This window comes from Atractosteus spatula, chromosome 4 (genome assembly GCF_055471065.1).
Source record: "Atractosteus spatula isolate fAtrSpa1 chromosome 4, fAtrSpa1.hap1, whole genome shotgun sequence".
NCBI lineage: Eukaryota > Metazoa > Chordata > Actinopteri > Semionotiformes > Lepisosteidae > Atractosteus > Atractosteus spatula.
The window spans coordinates 44,981,975-44,998,860 of NC_142709.1; the positions used below are offsets into that span (position 1 = coordinate 44,981,975).

Consider the following 16,886-nt stretch of genomic DNA (forward strand, 5'->3'; position numbering starts at 1 on the left):
TTAATAACAACGAATAGTCACTGTCTTTCCCTCTGAATCGCTCCAGTAGCAGGAACCTCTATCGTGTGGATCGCTTTAGATCTCCCTTCAGATTTAAAAGGTTATTAATAATATCTTCAGTGTTGCATCTTCCCAGTTTAGCTGATCTTTTGCTGCCTATGCATGCTTACACAGCTCCCTAGGTAAATTATCATACTTGACTGAGAAAGCTTTAGAAAACTTAACATTTTTATTGTCAACAAATTGTAAATACGACTTTACATTGGCGTTATTCTTCCCGTTAAAAGGGGGAGACACTTTACACTTTAACTCTTCGGTTCACAGAGCCTTTTCTCTTCTTGTGTCTAATTTTTAGTTTAGCAGGATTCAAGCAGGATTTCAGATGAAAGGCAGTGACCTCAATCAAGCCCAAATCATAGTTAAACCCTTTCAGAGCCTACATTACATTTTAGCATTTCATTTTGAGCAGAAGACCCTCACACCTGAAGAAGACTTTCGTTGTGTTTTCTCTGTTCTCTTTTAAGCATGTGTACGATGCTGTAATACAGTTTAAAATAATTAAAAGTCTAAACAGTATCAACTTGAATTCTTATCTCTATTGATACAACTATCAAGTGGTATTAAATAAATACAGCTTTTTAGTATAGATTACACTTTTCTAAAATGTATTTAAAAAATAAAAACGATTACAATCTAATCTTTCCATGTTTGATCCCAAGATCCCAAGAAAAATAAATCTAAATGGGGAGAAAGCTATGCTGAAAGTTTATTAAGATACATAGAAGACAAAGACTATGATTTATGTTGCGTTTGTCAGATTGTGAATCAATAAAGACATTTAATTAAACACACGTTTGCAATTTAAATCAAAATGGGGGTAATGGGGACTTGCAGTGCATCAGCATAGATGGGAAAGCCAGAGCAGACCGCTGTGCCGCCCTCGTGTTTCGAAATCTTGTGACTTTTGAAATTTACTGGGGGTGGAAAATACCGGTGAAACCGGTTTGTTTACAATGTAGACACAGAGACTCAGACAGTAGCAATAGCAATTAGCAATAGCAAAATAGCAATATTATAGACACTCAATTGACTTTTAAAAAAAAAACTTTTTTTGACAGCTGGTTTTTGTTGACAGCTGGTACAGCACCCCACTTCGCCCACGTGCCAGCATTATATTCTCATGTACGGGTAGAATATGTTCATTGTCTTCCAATGAAAGACGGGTTCCTTTCGCCCAAGTCGGGAGACATTAGAAGCTTGCCACACCCGGACTGTTACACTAACGCATTAGCAAGTTAAAGCAATTCCATTGAGAAGCCGGGCGCGATAATTGTTTTGTTCCTTGATTTTCTGATCTGCAAGGCCACAGTGAATGTGAATTATGTCTGGCATTGCAAGATTGTGAAAAAATAAAACTATTTTATGAAACACACATTTGCGATGTTAATCAAGATGGGGGTAAGGGAGTCTTCTCTATGACACTCTCCCTTATAAAATTAATGTGAAACAAAACAAAAACTAAAAATAAAATACAATCTACAGACGTTCTCAAATATCTGTAGATTAATTTAACATTTACATATATTGTTAAATTATTACTTTAAATATATACTTTAAGTTACTGAAACAGCCTGTTAATAAAATTGTTGCAATTTTGTTCTTGTTTGGAGGCAGGGATATTCTGACAATAATTGATTAAAAGACGATCTGACAAAGTGCAATGAAATACAATATTGTTGTTGTTATTGTTGTTTTTATCCTGTAAAGCGCTTTGAGAAGCCACCTTTAAAGGCGCTATATAAAATAAAGTTTATTATTATTAGTAGTAGTATTATTAGTATTATTATTAATATGCTGGACAGAAAGGTGAACATTATTATGCAGAAGACAAAGATAACGATTTACGTTGCATTGTCAGATTGTGAATCAATAAAGACATTTAATTAAACATGCATTTGCGATTTAAATGGAAATGGGGGTGACGGGGACTCTTATTCTCTTATTATCAACACTCGTTCAGTTGTAGTTCTTTTGGTTTCACAGAGGGTTTCTCAGATAGTTGGGCATTCAGGTCGATTGCCAGGCGAAAGGACTAGTAATATTTTGTTAAATCAAGTCAGTTTTTTGCGACACATAAAAGACATATTATGGCATTATTACAGTATATAGGGTGGACACAACGACTCAGACACTCGTTGAATGAAAAAGGGCACTTTAATTTTCTGTACAGCTGGTACAGCACCCAGACAAACATAAACATGTTTTTAATAAAATGCTTTTATTCATTCATAATCTGACTCACATAACTCACATTCCCGAATGCCCCCCACCCTGCTCAACAATCCTAGGAAGAACACGAAAAAGCCTGTTAATAAAATTGTTGCTATTTTGTTCTGTCAGTTCTTCCTCCCAGAACTTGTAAATTGCATTGATCAGTTCTTGCTTTGTGCTGGGTTTAGCAGTTTTCCGAATAAAGTCTTTCAGGGAATTCCATACCATCTCTATTGGATTTAAATCTGTGATTCAGCTGGAGTTTTCACCCAGTTCACTCCTTCTGCTATAAGCCTTGCCCTTGCTGCTGTGTGTTTCGGATCATTGTCCTGAAAGAAACGGTGCCTTGATCCAAAGTGCTCTCTGCTATATGGGGCGGCATGCTGTTTGACCACGACTTCCTTGAAGAATTCACAATCTATAATTCCTTCGAAAATTAGAAGTGGTCCCGGGCCTCTTCTAGATATACCCCCCCCAGACGTGAACCTTCAGTGGATGTTTGGGCTTTGGCTCGTTCACATATCTCCCCTTTTTACAAAATAACATGGTTGAAAACTGTTACAGAGCCACTGTTGTTTCATCAGTTGTTATCCTGTAAAGCGCTTTGAGAAGCCACCTTTAAAGGCACTATATAAAATAAAGTTTATTATTATTATTGTTATTATTAATATTGATAATATTGTAGCGTTTACAGGTTCTTTTCAGAACAAAGGACCAGTGGAGACGTGATTAACAAACCAAGCACTAGCTTTATTCATTAACAACCACAAAACCAAACACAGGGTATACACGCACATGAGGAGACTGACGGAACACGTACACATCTTTAGGGTGGTAATTACTTAACAAGACGCTATACTCTTATAAGACTACACAGGGCACTAGAACTACTAGGACATTATTTACACAGGTAGGGTCAGCCGCTGGTCATCGTGCTGACCCTCAGACTCTCCCCGGCTACAACTCCCAGCATGCCCAGCGGTACTACGAGCGCCTAGGGGCGCTTCCTCCTCACCACCAGGCGAGGGCGTTACAATATTCTTCCTCCCAGAACTTGTAAATTGTTGTTGTTATTGTTGTTGTTATCCTGTAAAGCGCTTTGAGAAGCATACTGTCCTGCATATTGTATTTCATTGCACTTTGACAGATCATCTTATAATCACTTGTTGTCAGAATATCCCCCCCTTTCAAAAATCCTTTTTTTTTGTTTTGCTTACATTAGTACTTCTCGCGTTAAGAAAGTTAGGCGTTAGCATAAACTATTAGTAATCAATAATATCAAATTTAGCACTGTAATAAATTGTGCTAATAATAAATTCTATTCTACTCTGAGAATGTAGGGGGGAGGAAAAATGCCCGTGGTCTTTTCACTGACACTTGTGTTAACAAAAACTACAGTATGCTTAAGAGTTGTTCAACCGTTTTTTTTCAGCACCACAATTCACTCTGAACTACATCACAGATCAGTCCCAGTGTGTGAGATCTTGCTGTTTGATCTGTGCTTGATCTTTGACCTGAGCTTTAATAGAGAGCTTATCTCTATTAATATATTAATATCGAGTGGTATTAAATGCAGCTTTTTTGTATAGATGACACTTTTCTAAAATGTATTTAAAAATAAAAACGATTACAATTGGCACGCCTGTAGCTTTTTTACAAAACCTCCTAGAGTTACGAAAACACCTGCTGTGTGTACAAAGTACATGTGGCTGTTTTCACAGCCTTCACTATGTCATTTTTAAGACATTATTTGGACTACGCTCGAATATTCTTCTGTATATATCTTTGAAAGGGAAACACAGAAAGCCTTCAAACCAAATGCATTTTAAAGACCACGACATGTGAAAATCTTCACAGCCTCCACATAAAACTATCAGTGAGCCAATTCTCTTTTTTTAAACCTCTGGTTTGTCATCGATGCACTAACTGGAACCCGGGGGGACCTCTGTGTGCACATGTTCACAACGCAAGAAATACTGCTCAATACGGCTTTGTGTGACAAACCCATATATCACCATAGGAAGCAGAACAGCGCAGCCTGAAACAGCCGAAACGTTGTGCTGTCTTTCTTCTCTTTTCAGCATGGAATAAACCTATTACTTGTTCCTTTGCAGCCTATGCATGTTGTACGTGGCTACCCACCTGTATTAAACCTATTTCACTCAATAGTTTAAACTAAGTGTAAAGTGCTATGAGGAAAAAAAGTCTCCACAGGAGAACGTCTGCAATAGAAAGCAACCAGTTTGACATGTACAGTAAAATTTGACATCTCTGGAGCATCGAGTATATATCCAACAGTGTGAGCTCATTTGCAAGGTTATTAAGGTTGATTGAGTAACTGTAACAGTCTGGGTGTGGCGAGTTTCTACTGTCCCCTGACTGTCTTGGCTGAAAGGAACCTATTCTACTCGTACATGAGAATATAATATAAATACACCAAGGGATTGGGCTGAGATCACATTACAAAGAAATCTCTGAGTATATAGTATGGAGACAAAGACTCTTTTTAGGAAGAGACGTGGTGCTTCAGCTGCCTGTGTGGGTTAAACAGGAGAGTGTGCCATTACTTTTTGTCAATGAAAAAGTGTGTGTGTGTGTCTCTGTACTCAGTTATACTGAAAAATAAAGCACCGTTTTTCATTCAATGAGTGCCTGAGTCATTGTGTCCTTCCTATATAATAATGCCACAATATTATAAACGCCCCTTAGGCTGGGCAATCTAATTTTTTAATAAAAAAATAAATAAAAAGATGTAATGATGTGTTCCTGCTTAACTTAGAAATTTCATGACTTTAAAAGCGATAAAAACGGGTTTCGATACTTAATAACCACTTTTTGTGCACGAAAAACGGGTGATTTTTCTTCCTCGTCATCAGATCTTTCTTGGAAAAATATCTTACCCGCTGTGATTCCAGCACAGAAGGGTTAAAAAGAAAGTCAGACAGGCAGAGGGAAATAGGTGGATTTACACCTGTGAAAAGCGCTCCAATTTTAATGCGATACAGAAGACATTATTCATAAAAAATGATTTTTGTACGGTCTGTAAACTGAAAATGTATGAAGGAGACCTGTTGAGTATCTCCTCTTTTTACACTTGGAAGAACATTCCAATGTTAATGCGAGCAGACACACCCTCTAATGTCTGGCGTATGCGTTAGACATATTTAGATCTTTGAATTAATATCGTTATTGATTTCTTTAGCCTCACAACATTGTCCAATAATACTCTTCTTGTGTCTAATTTTTAGTTAAGCAGAATTTCAGCTACAGACCATAAAAAAACAGGATTCACTTTTTTCACATATTAATGATAATGATATTAGTAGCAGTTTGAAACTATTCGTTGTTATTAATAAATGACTTAGATTTGAACATGTTGTGATATTTAGAAATATAAAAAAGTCAATAGTGTCCATAATATTGCTATTTTGTTATTGCTATTTTAGATTTTCAAAGAAATGTTTATTTGTTAAAAGAAAACTCATGGCAATTGCTGGATTTGGGCACCCAACTTCACACTTATAAGTCAGTCACTTAAGCCATCACGCCACTGACAGAGTGAAACAGTAGTGAAACAGCCATATATATCATACATATCAATAGATATGTGTATATACTACTGTTTGTGCTACAGCACATGAATATAATTATATCGTTATTAATTTCTTTAGATACGCAATTCCATATTATATTCCGTTTTAATCAAATTCTAAAAGTATGCTTTTGTTTACTCCGATATCGAGCGTATTCACAGAAAAGCCTTAAACTATCACTTTTCTCACAAAGTACTGTATATAAACATACAGTAACATGGTCAGAAGGAGCATGTAAAAACGTTTCCGAAATAACCACATGTAAGACTTTGATGCTTAAAATGTTTAGGGAGAAATGGAATACTGGTGTGTATTTTTTCTTTAAAATACCAATACCAGCAATATACAGTTTACATAATATATTTATGTTCCTAAATTAATATCGTTTATGAACTTCAGATGCATTATGCTCCTATTCTTTTTATGCTCAGCTATACTACCCCTTTAGTGGTAAAATTCCATATAAATATTCGATACTAAGGGGATTAAAATGTGCACAGTAAACAGATTAAATGATTAAATCTTTTCACTGCCGACCAATGCACCACGAGTGCCCCTGTCAGTCATTTTGGCCAGTCAATCACGTACCGTGGTACGCCGTGGTGGTTTGTGGGTAGATGCGTGCGGTACAGGTTTGTACCGCGAACTTAGAATGGCTGTACGGCTCCTACGGTGAAAAGGAGGATTGAGGAAGGGCAGAAATGGAACAATGAAGAGAGTTTGGGACTGTAGTTCCAGAGAGGGTTGAGAACATCTTGAAAACTGTAAGAAAAGAGTAGGCATTATGGTAGGTAGGGAGCCAGTTGTTTTCCATAAAATAGTTGACATTATTTGTTTGAGAAGAACAGAAAAAAAGAAATTCCATTTCTCTTATGAATGAAAATTTTAAAACAGTGGTTCAAAAACCAAGCACCACCCCTGATCAAACCAAAGCATCCAAGTACCAACTACAAGTCATCTTCTCATAGGAACCCCAGAAAATCTCAGTGACCAACATGATCACATGTGCACATAAGCACCAACATGAGCACATGTGCACACATGCTCTCACACACATATAATAATAAAAACTTTATTTGATATAGTGCCTTTAAATGTGGCTTCTCAAAGCAATTTACAGAATGACAACAGGAACAACAACAATTAAAAATAAACAATAAAAAAGTACCATTTCAGTGAGAGGGGTGAGCCTGTTTAGTCGAGCAAACCAGATGTGAATTCATTTTTAGAGCCTTGATACAATTCACAACCGAGTTTAACAGATTTTAAATCATCAGGCATTTTCTTGTCGGCAAAGGTCTCGCGGTGGATGTTGCAATGCGTCCATTCATTTCTGGAGCAACCTCTCTAATTCTAATGCAACTACACCGCTGTGTCGGCTTGTCATCGCTCTAGCACTGTCTGTACAAACTCCAACGTATTTTACCCAGCCGATGCCATTGTCTTTGATAAATTCATTCATAAACTGAAATATGTGCTCTCCTGTAGTTCCTGTTGGTAGCAGCTTACAGAACAGAAAGTCCTCATAGGACATGCCCTCAAACTCGTATCTAATGTAAATGAGCAAATTGACCGAATCGTCGACATGTACAGACTGATCTAATTGCAGTGAAAAGCATCTGCTGATCTTAACGTGCTCTATCAGCGTACTTTTGATATCATCTGCCATATCAATAATTCTATGAGTGGCTGTGTCTTTCGGAGGGGGCAGCAGGTCGAGCTGCTTAGCAGCTTTTTCACCACACATAATACGAGTCAGCTCTTTTGCCAACGGTAAATAAGGTTCTTCAAAAATAGTGTGGGGCTTACCTGCTTTAGCAATCCGCAAGCTTGCAATTGCTCTGGAGCTATTAAATGAGCAGTTGTTAGAGAGGCTTCCAAAACTCCTGTTCATTCCAAAGGAATAAATGTATGCAGGTTTGAGGGACTTCTACTGCAGGTCCATCTGTTCGGGTCCTCCACTGCAAAAGGGGTGCAGAGCTGGCGTATGCAGAGTTTGTTCCAGGAATTTTCACTGCAAGACTGACATTCTGTGACACTATCACTGTAGCTCCTAAAACTAATTTCATGGTCATATTCATCTAGCAATTTTCACTAGGTGTTATTTCATTAATCAGATAAGGGGTACAGCTGGAGAAATGCAGGAAAGTGTGTAGTCAGAATGTCTAAATTTTATGTCTGTGGTAACGGAGATTTATATTACAATATACATACAATTAATAACTAGAAAAAGTTTTGAGATCAGAACTGAATAACTTCAAAAAGTTTTCTGGTCTCCTGTGAATAATAAAGATTAATTCAGTTCACTATGTTGTTTAACAGAATCTGTTCACTAAGTGATGCATTTTCTCTGTTGACCCTTTGTTCCTGTTGTCTCTAGCTCTAGATTTGTTCCTGTTTTTCTCTCACGTTCTGTCTCTGTGGATTAATAAGAGCTACAGCTACAGTTTTGTACTCAGGGGCCTTTGGGCTCACTTTCAAGAGCTGAGAATAAAAGCAGCTGATATGAGAGAAAGAGTTTCTTGTCCAGCTGCTGGAAGAGCACAGTGAAAAGACTCAGTTTCCAGGTATGTAAAAAATATTGAAGAACAATACCAATAATAGGTGTATTATAGGTTTGTAAAGTATTTTTTTATATTTTGTACATTGGATTTTATTTACCAAATATTTTACTTGTGACTTTTTTATACATAGTTCTCAAAGTGTAATATTTTTTCTTGTTTCCAATCAAAAATAGAGTACATACTGTGGGTGATAAGTAAACAAATACTGAAAACATCCTCTGTGTATTCATTTGTTGAGAAGTTCCCATTGGCTGTAGAAAATTCAGTAAACACAGAATGTATATTCTTGGCTTTTTTGAATATCCTAAAGAATTTGATTAGTGTTATTTATGGCAGGGTGTGACAGTGTTTAGCGTTGCTGCAGTTCTGGGACGCCAGGTTCACTTACTAAGGTGCTATTTGTGAGCAGTTTTTAAAGTATGTTCTTCCCATGTTTGCTTGTGTTTCCTCTGGGTGCTCCCATTATTGTCCATAGTCCAAAGACACGTTGGTAGGTTAATTTACTTCTGTAAAAAAATGCCCCTGTTCTGTAAAAAGTGAGTGGGAGTGTGTGTGTTTGTGTCCTGTGATGGACTGGCCCCATTTCCTTTAAATAAATAAGAGGTTGTGTTTCATTTTAATTCCAAATGATTTCCATTGTTTTTACTGTAATTCAATTAATGCATAAAATGCTGTAACCTTGAGTAATACACTTTTCCTAAATATTTTCATTGCAATTACAGATGCAGCCATTCAAAGTACGCGGCACAGACACGTACCGGAGGTAATTGGCTACGGCCTCGCGCATCGTGACGCAAAATACCGCGGTACGTGATTGGTTGACCGACAGGGGCACTCGTGGTGCATTGGTCGGTCGTTGAAAGATTTAAATGTCTTTACTGTGCCCGTTTTAGTATTGAATACTTATGTGGAATTTTATATGAAATTTTACCACTGAAGGGAAATCTTAGTAGCTGAGCATAAAAAGAATAGGAGCATACTGTAACGCGTGTGAAGGTCATAAACAATATTAATTTTGGAACATAAACATACAGTATATGGCTGGTCTCAGTACTTTTAAGAAAAAATACACACCAGTATTCCATTTCTCCCTAAACATTTTAAGCATCGAAGTCTTTAACTAACGTGATACCGGAGTCAACAAGCATACTTTTAGAAATTGATTAAAAGGGAATATAATATGGAATCGTGTATCTAAAGAAATTAATAACGACATAATTATATTCATGTACCGCAACACAAGCCGGAATCCAGCCGGAGCCATGACTTTTTTTTTAACAAACATTTCTTTGAAAAAATAAAACATTTCCCTGGGTCAGAGATTAAATAAAACTTCACTCGCACCAAACAAATTTAAATTTCTAAATATCACAACATGATCGAATTTAAGTCATTTTAATAACAATGAATAGTCACCTATGCGTTACAATATAAACATTTATATTGATTTAAACACGCGTTTTGATTTAAATCGCAAATGCGTGTTTAAATATATGTGTTTTTTGATTCACAATCAGACAAATGCAACATAAATTGATATCTTTGTCTTCTAAGTATCTTAATAAACTTTCAGCATAGCTTTCTCCCCATTTAGATTTACTTTTCTTGCGATCTTGGGATCAAACATGGAAAGATTAGATTGTAATCGTTTTTATTTTTTAAATACATTTTAGAAAAGTGTAATCTATACTAAAAAGCTGTACACCACCTGCTATAAAGATACATATTGTAATACTTTCGGGTTTGGATAGGACGGACACAAGAACTCAGACTTGCAGAGTAAAAGCAAGTTAAAGCCTTGATTTTATATATCACCTTTAAAAGTGGCATCTCAAAGCAATACAGTAGATGTAAAAACAGTTAAGACGACCACAGATTACAAAGTAAATACCCAACAGTGATTGTACCCATCTGTCATGCTAATAAAGCACCTTGAATTGAATTGAATTGAGAGAGGGGGGGCAAGCGAGAGAGCACAGCCAGGACAGGCAAATAAGATACACTCCACAGACATTCACAACAATGACATATTATAAAACTTTTGCACATATTGTTAAATTATTACTTGTTTTTCAGGAAGTTAAAAAGCTTATCCTAGCTTATCCAGTCTCTCGAAATAAAATTATTTTTCAAGCAATGCAACTAACATCGGGCAACGTGTTTTTTTTAATCCATCATTGACAGCCACATCTTAAATCTTGTCAGTCAGCTCTTTTTTCTCTATTTGAATTGTGGCGATTCAAACAACGTGGGATAACAAGTGGTCTCAAAGTCACCGAGCTCACAGAGCTTCAACAACAGATGACAATTTCCTTAGTCCTTCCTTAGTCTTCCTGAAATTGTCAGATTATGAGTGAATAAAAGCATTTTATTAAAACCACGTTTGCGTTTGTTTGGGAGCTATATTATGTATTTTTCATATGTAAGATATAATGATGTGTTCCTGCTTACACATCGCACGACTTTAAAAGCTAGAAAAACAGGTTTCGATTCACATTATCTGGCAAGCCTTGTTTTGTCAAAGGACGGCACACTCTCTCTCGCTTGCCCTAAACAGACAATACACAGGGGGAGGGCAAGCGAGAGGGGGGGGGGGGTGATATGTGAATATGATAATGTGAATTCCATCAAGTCAGGCACCTGTGAATTTGCAGTATTCCCAGAAAGAGCCGCATTCCATCCACTGTTCCTCCAGAAAGCTTATGCAGAAGTGAAGGAATTAAATATGGAATTAATGTGGAATTTAATATGGAATTAAACCGGTTTCACAGGTATTTTCAAAGTAGAAGGGGTCGAGGTTTCCAGCGAAAGACACCTCCTTCCCCCTCCAAAACCCAGTAAGTACAGTACTTACTAGTTAAGAAAGCTAGGTGTTAGCATAAATTATTAGTAATTTATCATATTAAATTTAGCACTGTAATAAATTGTGCTAATAATAAATTCTATTCTACTCTGAGAATGTAGGGGGAGGAAGAATGCCCGTGGTCTTTTCACTTACTGCAATATTATGGACACTCAATTGACTTTTAAAAAAAAAACAGCTTTTTTTTTACAGCTGATACCGCACCCCACCGCGTCCACGCGCCAGCATTATATTCTCATGTACGGGTAGAATATGTTCATTGTCTTCCAATGAAAGAAGGGTTCCTTTCGCCGTAGTCGGGAGACATTAGAAGCTTGCCACGCCCGGACTGTTACACCAACGCATTAGCATGTTAAAGCGATTTCATTGAGGAGCCTAGCTTTCTTAACTAGTAAGTACTGTACTTACTGGGTTTTAGAGGCAGGGAGGTGTCTTTCGCTGGAAATCTCGCCCCCTTCTACTTTGACAATACCTGTGAAACCGGTTTAATTCGTCACAGCCAGCACTCCCGCAGAGAGGGGGGTTGTACTTGCAGTGCATCGGTATAGATGGGAAAGCCAGAGCCAACCGCTACGCCGCCCACGTGTTATGCCCTTCGTTAATGTCTAAGCCGGAACACATCATTATATCTCATTTTGTATTTCTTTAAAAAAAAAAACGTTTGCCCAGCCTAACAGTATTGTTGTTGTTGTTTTTACCCTGTAAAGCGCTTTGAGGAGCCACCTTTTAAGGCAACATATACAATAAAGTTCATTATTATTACTACTGTTAATTTGCTGGACAGAGAGGTGAAGATTATTACACAGAAGACAAAGATAGCGATTGACGTTGCATTGTGCATTGTGCTGCTGTAATACAGTTTTAAATAATTAAAAGTCTAAACAGTATCAGCTTTATTTATGGGTTTTAAATAAAGGCGATTTAAACGCGATTTAAATCAATATAAATGTTTATATTGTAACGCATAGGTGACTATTCATTGTTATTAAAATGACTTAAATTCGATCATGTTGTGATATTTAGAAATATAAATTTGTTTGGTGCAAGTGAAGTTTTATTTAATCTCTGACCCAGGGAAATGTTTTATTTTTTCAAAGAAATGTTTGTTAAAAAAAAAAGTCATGGCTCCGGCTGGATTCCGGCTTGTGTTGCGGTACATGAATATAATTATATTGTTATTAATTTCTTTAGATACGTGATTCCATATTATATTCCCTTTTAATCAAATTCTAAAAGTATGCTTCTTGACTCCGGTATCACGTTAGTTAAAGACTTCGATGCTTAAAATGTTTAGGGAGAAATGGAATACTGGTGTGTATTTTTTCTTTAAAGTACCGAGACCAGCCATATACTGTATGCTTATGTTCCAAAATTAATATCGTTTATGGCCTTCACATGCGTTACAGTATGCTCCTATTCTTTTTATGCTCAGCTACTAAGATTTCCCTTCAGTGGTAAAATTCCATATAAATATTCAATACTTAAATGGGCACAGTAAAGACATTAAATATACATATACATACTGTATACAGTACAGTTTGCATACAGTAATATGTTTATGTTCCTAAATCAATCTCTTATATGAGCATGTGAAAGGCATGGTGAATCGATTCTCAAAAATTACTGTACTTTGCATGATTGGAAACAAATGTGTGATTGCGAAATGCTGTGGTGTTACTTTTACAAAGACGGTCAATGAAAAAAAGAATGTGGACCAGGGCAATACTTTGAGTTTACAGCTTGTCCAAGGTCATTCATTATTAATACTATTAGTAATATCTTCGTTAAAGACTTTGATGGCGACAGCTCAAACATGAGAGGTTGAGCTTTATTAGCTCCACCTTGCGGAAATTCCGGATACTATTATTTTACGTGCGGTACTATATGAGAATTTACGGTAACTCGCGGTAGACTGCGTAAAGCGCACCGCAAAATAATGCGGTATCGTCCGCTTGTTTTGAATGGCTGCATCTGTATATATTATATAAACTAAAATTATACAGACCTCAGCTGTGGTTTTTGTGTTTTCACCTTTTTGATTTCCCATTAGTAAATAAAGTACAGAACCAGGGGTCTCCAGAAAACACAACCCTCTGCCACTGTCCATGTTGTTTTTGCTTATCTGCAAACCACTTTTCTATTGATCTATCACACTGTCCTGTGTGTTCTGATATTAACACTGTATAGACACTCCCATAAAACTCTGGCAAGTCTTTAACACCTAATGACTGTCAGCAATTTTCTAGGTTTCTCTAAAACACTATTGCACTGTGACAATCACAACCATTAGTACTTCTTGTTACTTTGCTGCGAAGCTGACATCTTTTCCCAGTTACTGAATAAAAGCCTGTATTTGTACCATTCCAGCCAGAAACAGTCCCAAAATGTGTTCTCTCTCACATTTTTCTGTTACTATGATATTGAACTGAGAATGATCAAAGTAAATAAACAAAGTAATACTGCATTACTAGAAAAGAAAAATGAAGAGAGCAAAATAAAGGATGTAACCTCTGCACCAGTCTATTGTCTCAAATCAGAATACCTTAAGCTGTTCCAGGTTGTTGGATTGGTTGTTATGAAATATCAAAAGAAAGAACAATTCAGGGAGAAAAAAAATGCTACTCACATGCACAGAGATATGTAGCCAGAATACAATTCACCCTTCAGGAAATCATTATGAGTTTGGCAGGACAATGTGTTTAATGTTAATATGACATTAAAAATATTGGATCTTCATTATATTAAGCCAAGTAAAAAAAATATTTAACCATTCTTTCAGATTTTATGGATTTTTTTCCAAACCACAACTAAACCCACCTACTTCTTGGCTCTCCTGTTTTGTGTAAGTACCCTGAGACATCGAGCCATGAGTGACTCCAATAGAACTCTGCACTCTGAATTCATCATTGTGGGATTGCCTGGCCTGCAGGAACACTACATTGCACTCTTCTTCTTCTTCCTCATCCTCTTCCTGGCCATCATCATGGGTAATCTGCTCATCTTGGTGTTAGTTGCCCTGGACCACAGGCTCCAAACCCCCATGTACTTCTTCCTGGGGAATTTAAGTCTCTTAGATATTCTACTAACCAGTACTGTCATACCAAAACTGCTAGCAGTTCTTTTGCATCATGACAACACCATCTCTTTCTCGGGTTGTTTTATACAGATGCAATTTTTCATAGCATTTGCTGCTATTGAAGGATTCCTTGTAGCAGCCATGTCTTATGACCGATATGCTGCAATTGTAAAGCCTTTGCATTACAACGCCTTAATCAACACCAAGGTCTGTTTAAAAATGGCCACCACCGTCTGGGTGCTGGGCCTCTTTGCGCCTCTTTTATCTGTGGTACCAGCAAGCACTTTGCCCTTCTGTGGATCAAATCTTATCCTACACATTGTCTGTGATTACCGTACAGTAATGTCATTAGCTTGTGGTGATGTTACAGTTCACGTAAATTTTACTCTACTAATGGCCATGATGTCAATCTATATCCCCTTTCTCTATGTCTTGTGGGCATACTGCAGAATTATAACATCAGTAATGAAACTGAAAACTGTGGAGAGCCGTAAGAAGGCCTTCTCAATGTGCTCCTCACATGTGGCTGTTGTCTTCCTGTACTATGTGTCCAGTGCTGTAGTGTACATTGGGTTGAGAGTGGAAAGTATCCCTCCTGATGGACGCATCTTTGTAGGTGCAGTGTACTATTTCCTCACCCCTTTGCTCAACCCCATTATTTACTGTTTAAGGAATGAAAAAATCAAGACAGCAGCTCAAAGATACTTTAGTCTTCAGTCTCCCCATAGTGTAAAAACACTGTCAACATAAGACAGTAAGTTAAAGTATCAGGAATATTAATGCTCAATAACCAAAAGAAATCAAGATTACCTGTTAAAAAATAATTTACAAATCTAAGAATAGCATTTTATAAACATCCAAATTTAAAGTTGCAATACACATGACCTTGAATAAGTGTCATTGTATTGAAAAAGATCCCATTGTATGAATTTCAGAATGCAGATTAAAATGTTTGCTGTTAGCAGATCACTAATGGCGCTATCTCAATCTACAGTATATCTATATCTATATTTCCAAGTCACCTTTTTTGTTTATGAGTTTTTAGCAATAGGATGGTTTGGAAATAATTAGAGTGATTTATCTTAAGACACCAATGTGGATCTAATATGTATTAAAAAAACAAATGAAAAATCTATCATATTAAAAAGACATTTTAAGAAGCAGATAGCTCCATATTATTCATACAATTGTACAGAGGTTCCTGTTTGGTGTTATATACACATATGAACTGATTCTGTTATGATTTTAGCACTTTATTATTATCATTAATAATGATAATAATAATAATAATAATGATATCATGTTGGTACTATTTTAGATTATGGTAATATTAAAGAATACTATAATGTTATTAAATGAATTGGTTCAACAAAGATAGAATTGAAGAGAAGCAAGTTAACAGCACTTCAATGCAACTAGATTAAAAAAAAACTGTAACTAGACATTTTTTTCTAATCTATAGATATATTTTACTACCTTATAAAGATATACAGCAATCAATGTATTATCTAAACAAAAAAGTGTATTTTTTGTAAACAAAATATAAAAAATGAAAAGTTTTACCACTATATCAAGAGCATTTGTCTTAAGCAAAGAGAATTATTAATTCTTAACAACAATCTGACAACAGAACTCAGAACAGAACTTTGGTTCTCATTCCTCAGTCTAAATGACAAAATAGAAAGATTGCATATAGGAGGGGCAAAAACCTTAAAGTATCAAATTCAGAATGCAATTCACCCTTCAGGAAATCATTTAAAGGAATCTTTTTCATGCAAAAGACTATAATGTACCAATCGTCAAAAAATGTCTATTCAAAACAGGAATCTACAAACAATACTGTAGAGGCACATCTAAAAGAGTAGTTTATTACACTTCCTGTATAAAAATCAGTCAACTATGCTTTGAAAAACTCAAAATGATTTTTAAAACAGATATGATGCATTTCAATTAATACTGCATTACTTGCAATTGTCTGTTATTTTAATATTAATCATTTCAGTGCTGAAGACATCATTTGAAAAGTGAGTGTGAAGTTATTGTTTTTTCTAAACTGCAGAACCAAAACATCCTTAATTAAATACTTTTTCAAATAATCTTTTCTTCATAATTGCATCTGCAGTCATAAAGGGATCTGTTTTGTGTTGGTTTGTTTATTTCCATTACATTTAGAATAAATCTCTGCAAACCACATCTAGTGATACAGTCAAATTATGATTGTAATCATTGTCACAGAAACAGAAAATCTACTGTAGATGCATGCTTTTGAATCAAGAATATGTAACACAAATGTTGGACATTCTCTACAGTTGAAGTTTATATAAGAAATTAATTTATGCGGGGGCTTTAAATTGACCCAAGTAGGAGAGGTATTTGTTTGGAAAGAAGATATACTGTATACCCTATACTCTAGACATTGCTGGTTTGCGCTTTGTGAACTTGAAATACTGTAAGTTATCTGTGACCATATTTCCTCAGCTGCTGGTGTCAACTTAGACAAGTTAGGCTAGATCTTAGAA

General features: G+C 36.1%; 1 protein-coding gene across 1 annotated transcript; it reads left to right on the forward strand.

The window, feature by feature from the left end:
- The first annotated feature begins 14,157 nt into the window (after window positions 1-14,157).
- LOC148836385 (olfactory receptor 6N1-like) lies at window positions 14,158-15,117 on the forward strand. Its single transcript, XM_088914155.1, has one exon. It carries the CDS (start codon window positions 14,158-14,160, stop codon window positions 15,115-15,117), a length of 960 nt encoding a protein of 319 aa, XP_088770281.1.
- Window positions 15,118-16,886: the final 1,769 nt, after the last annotated feature.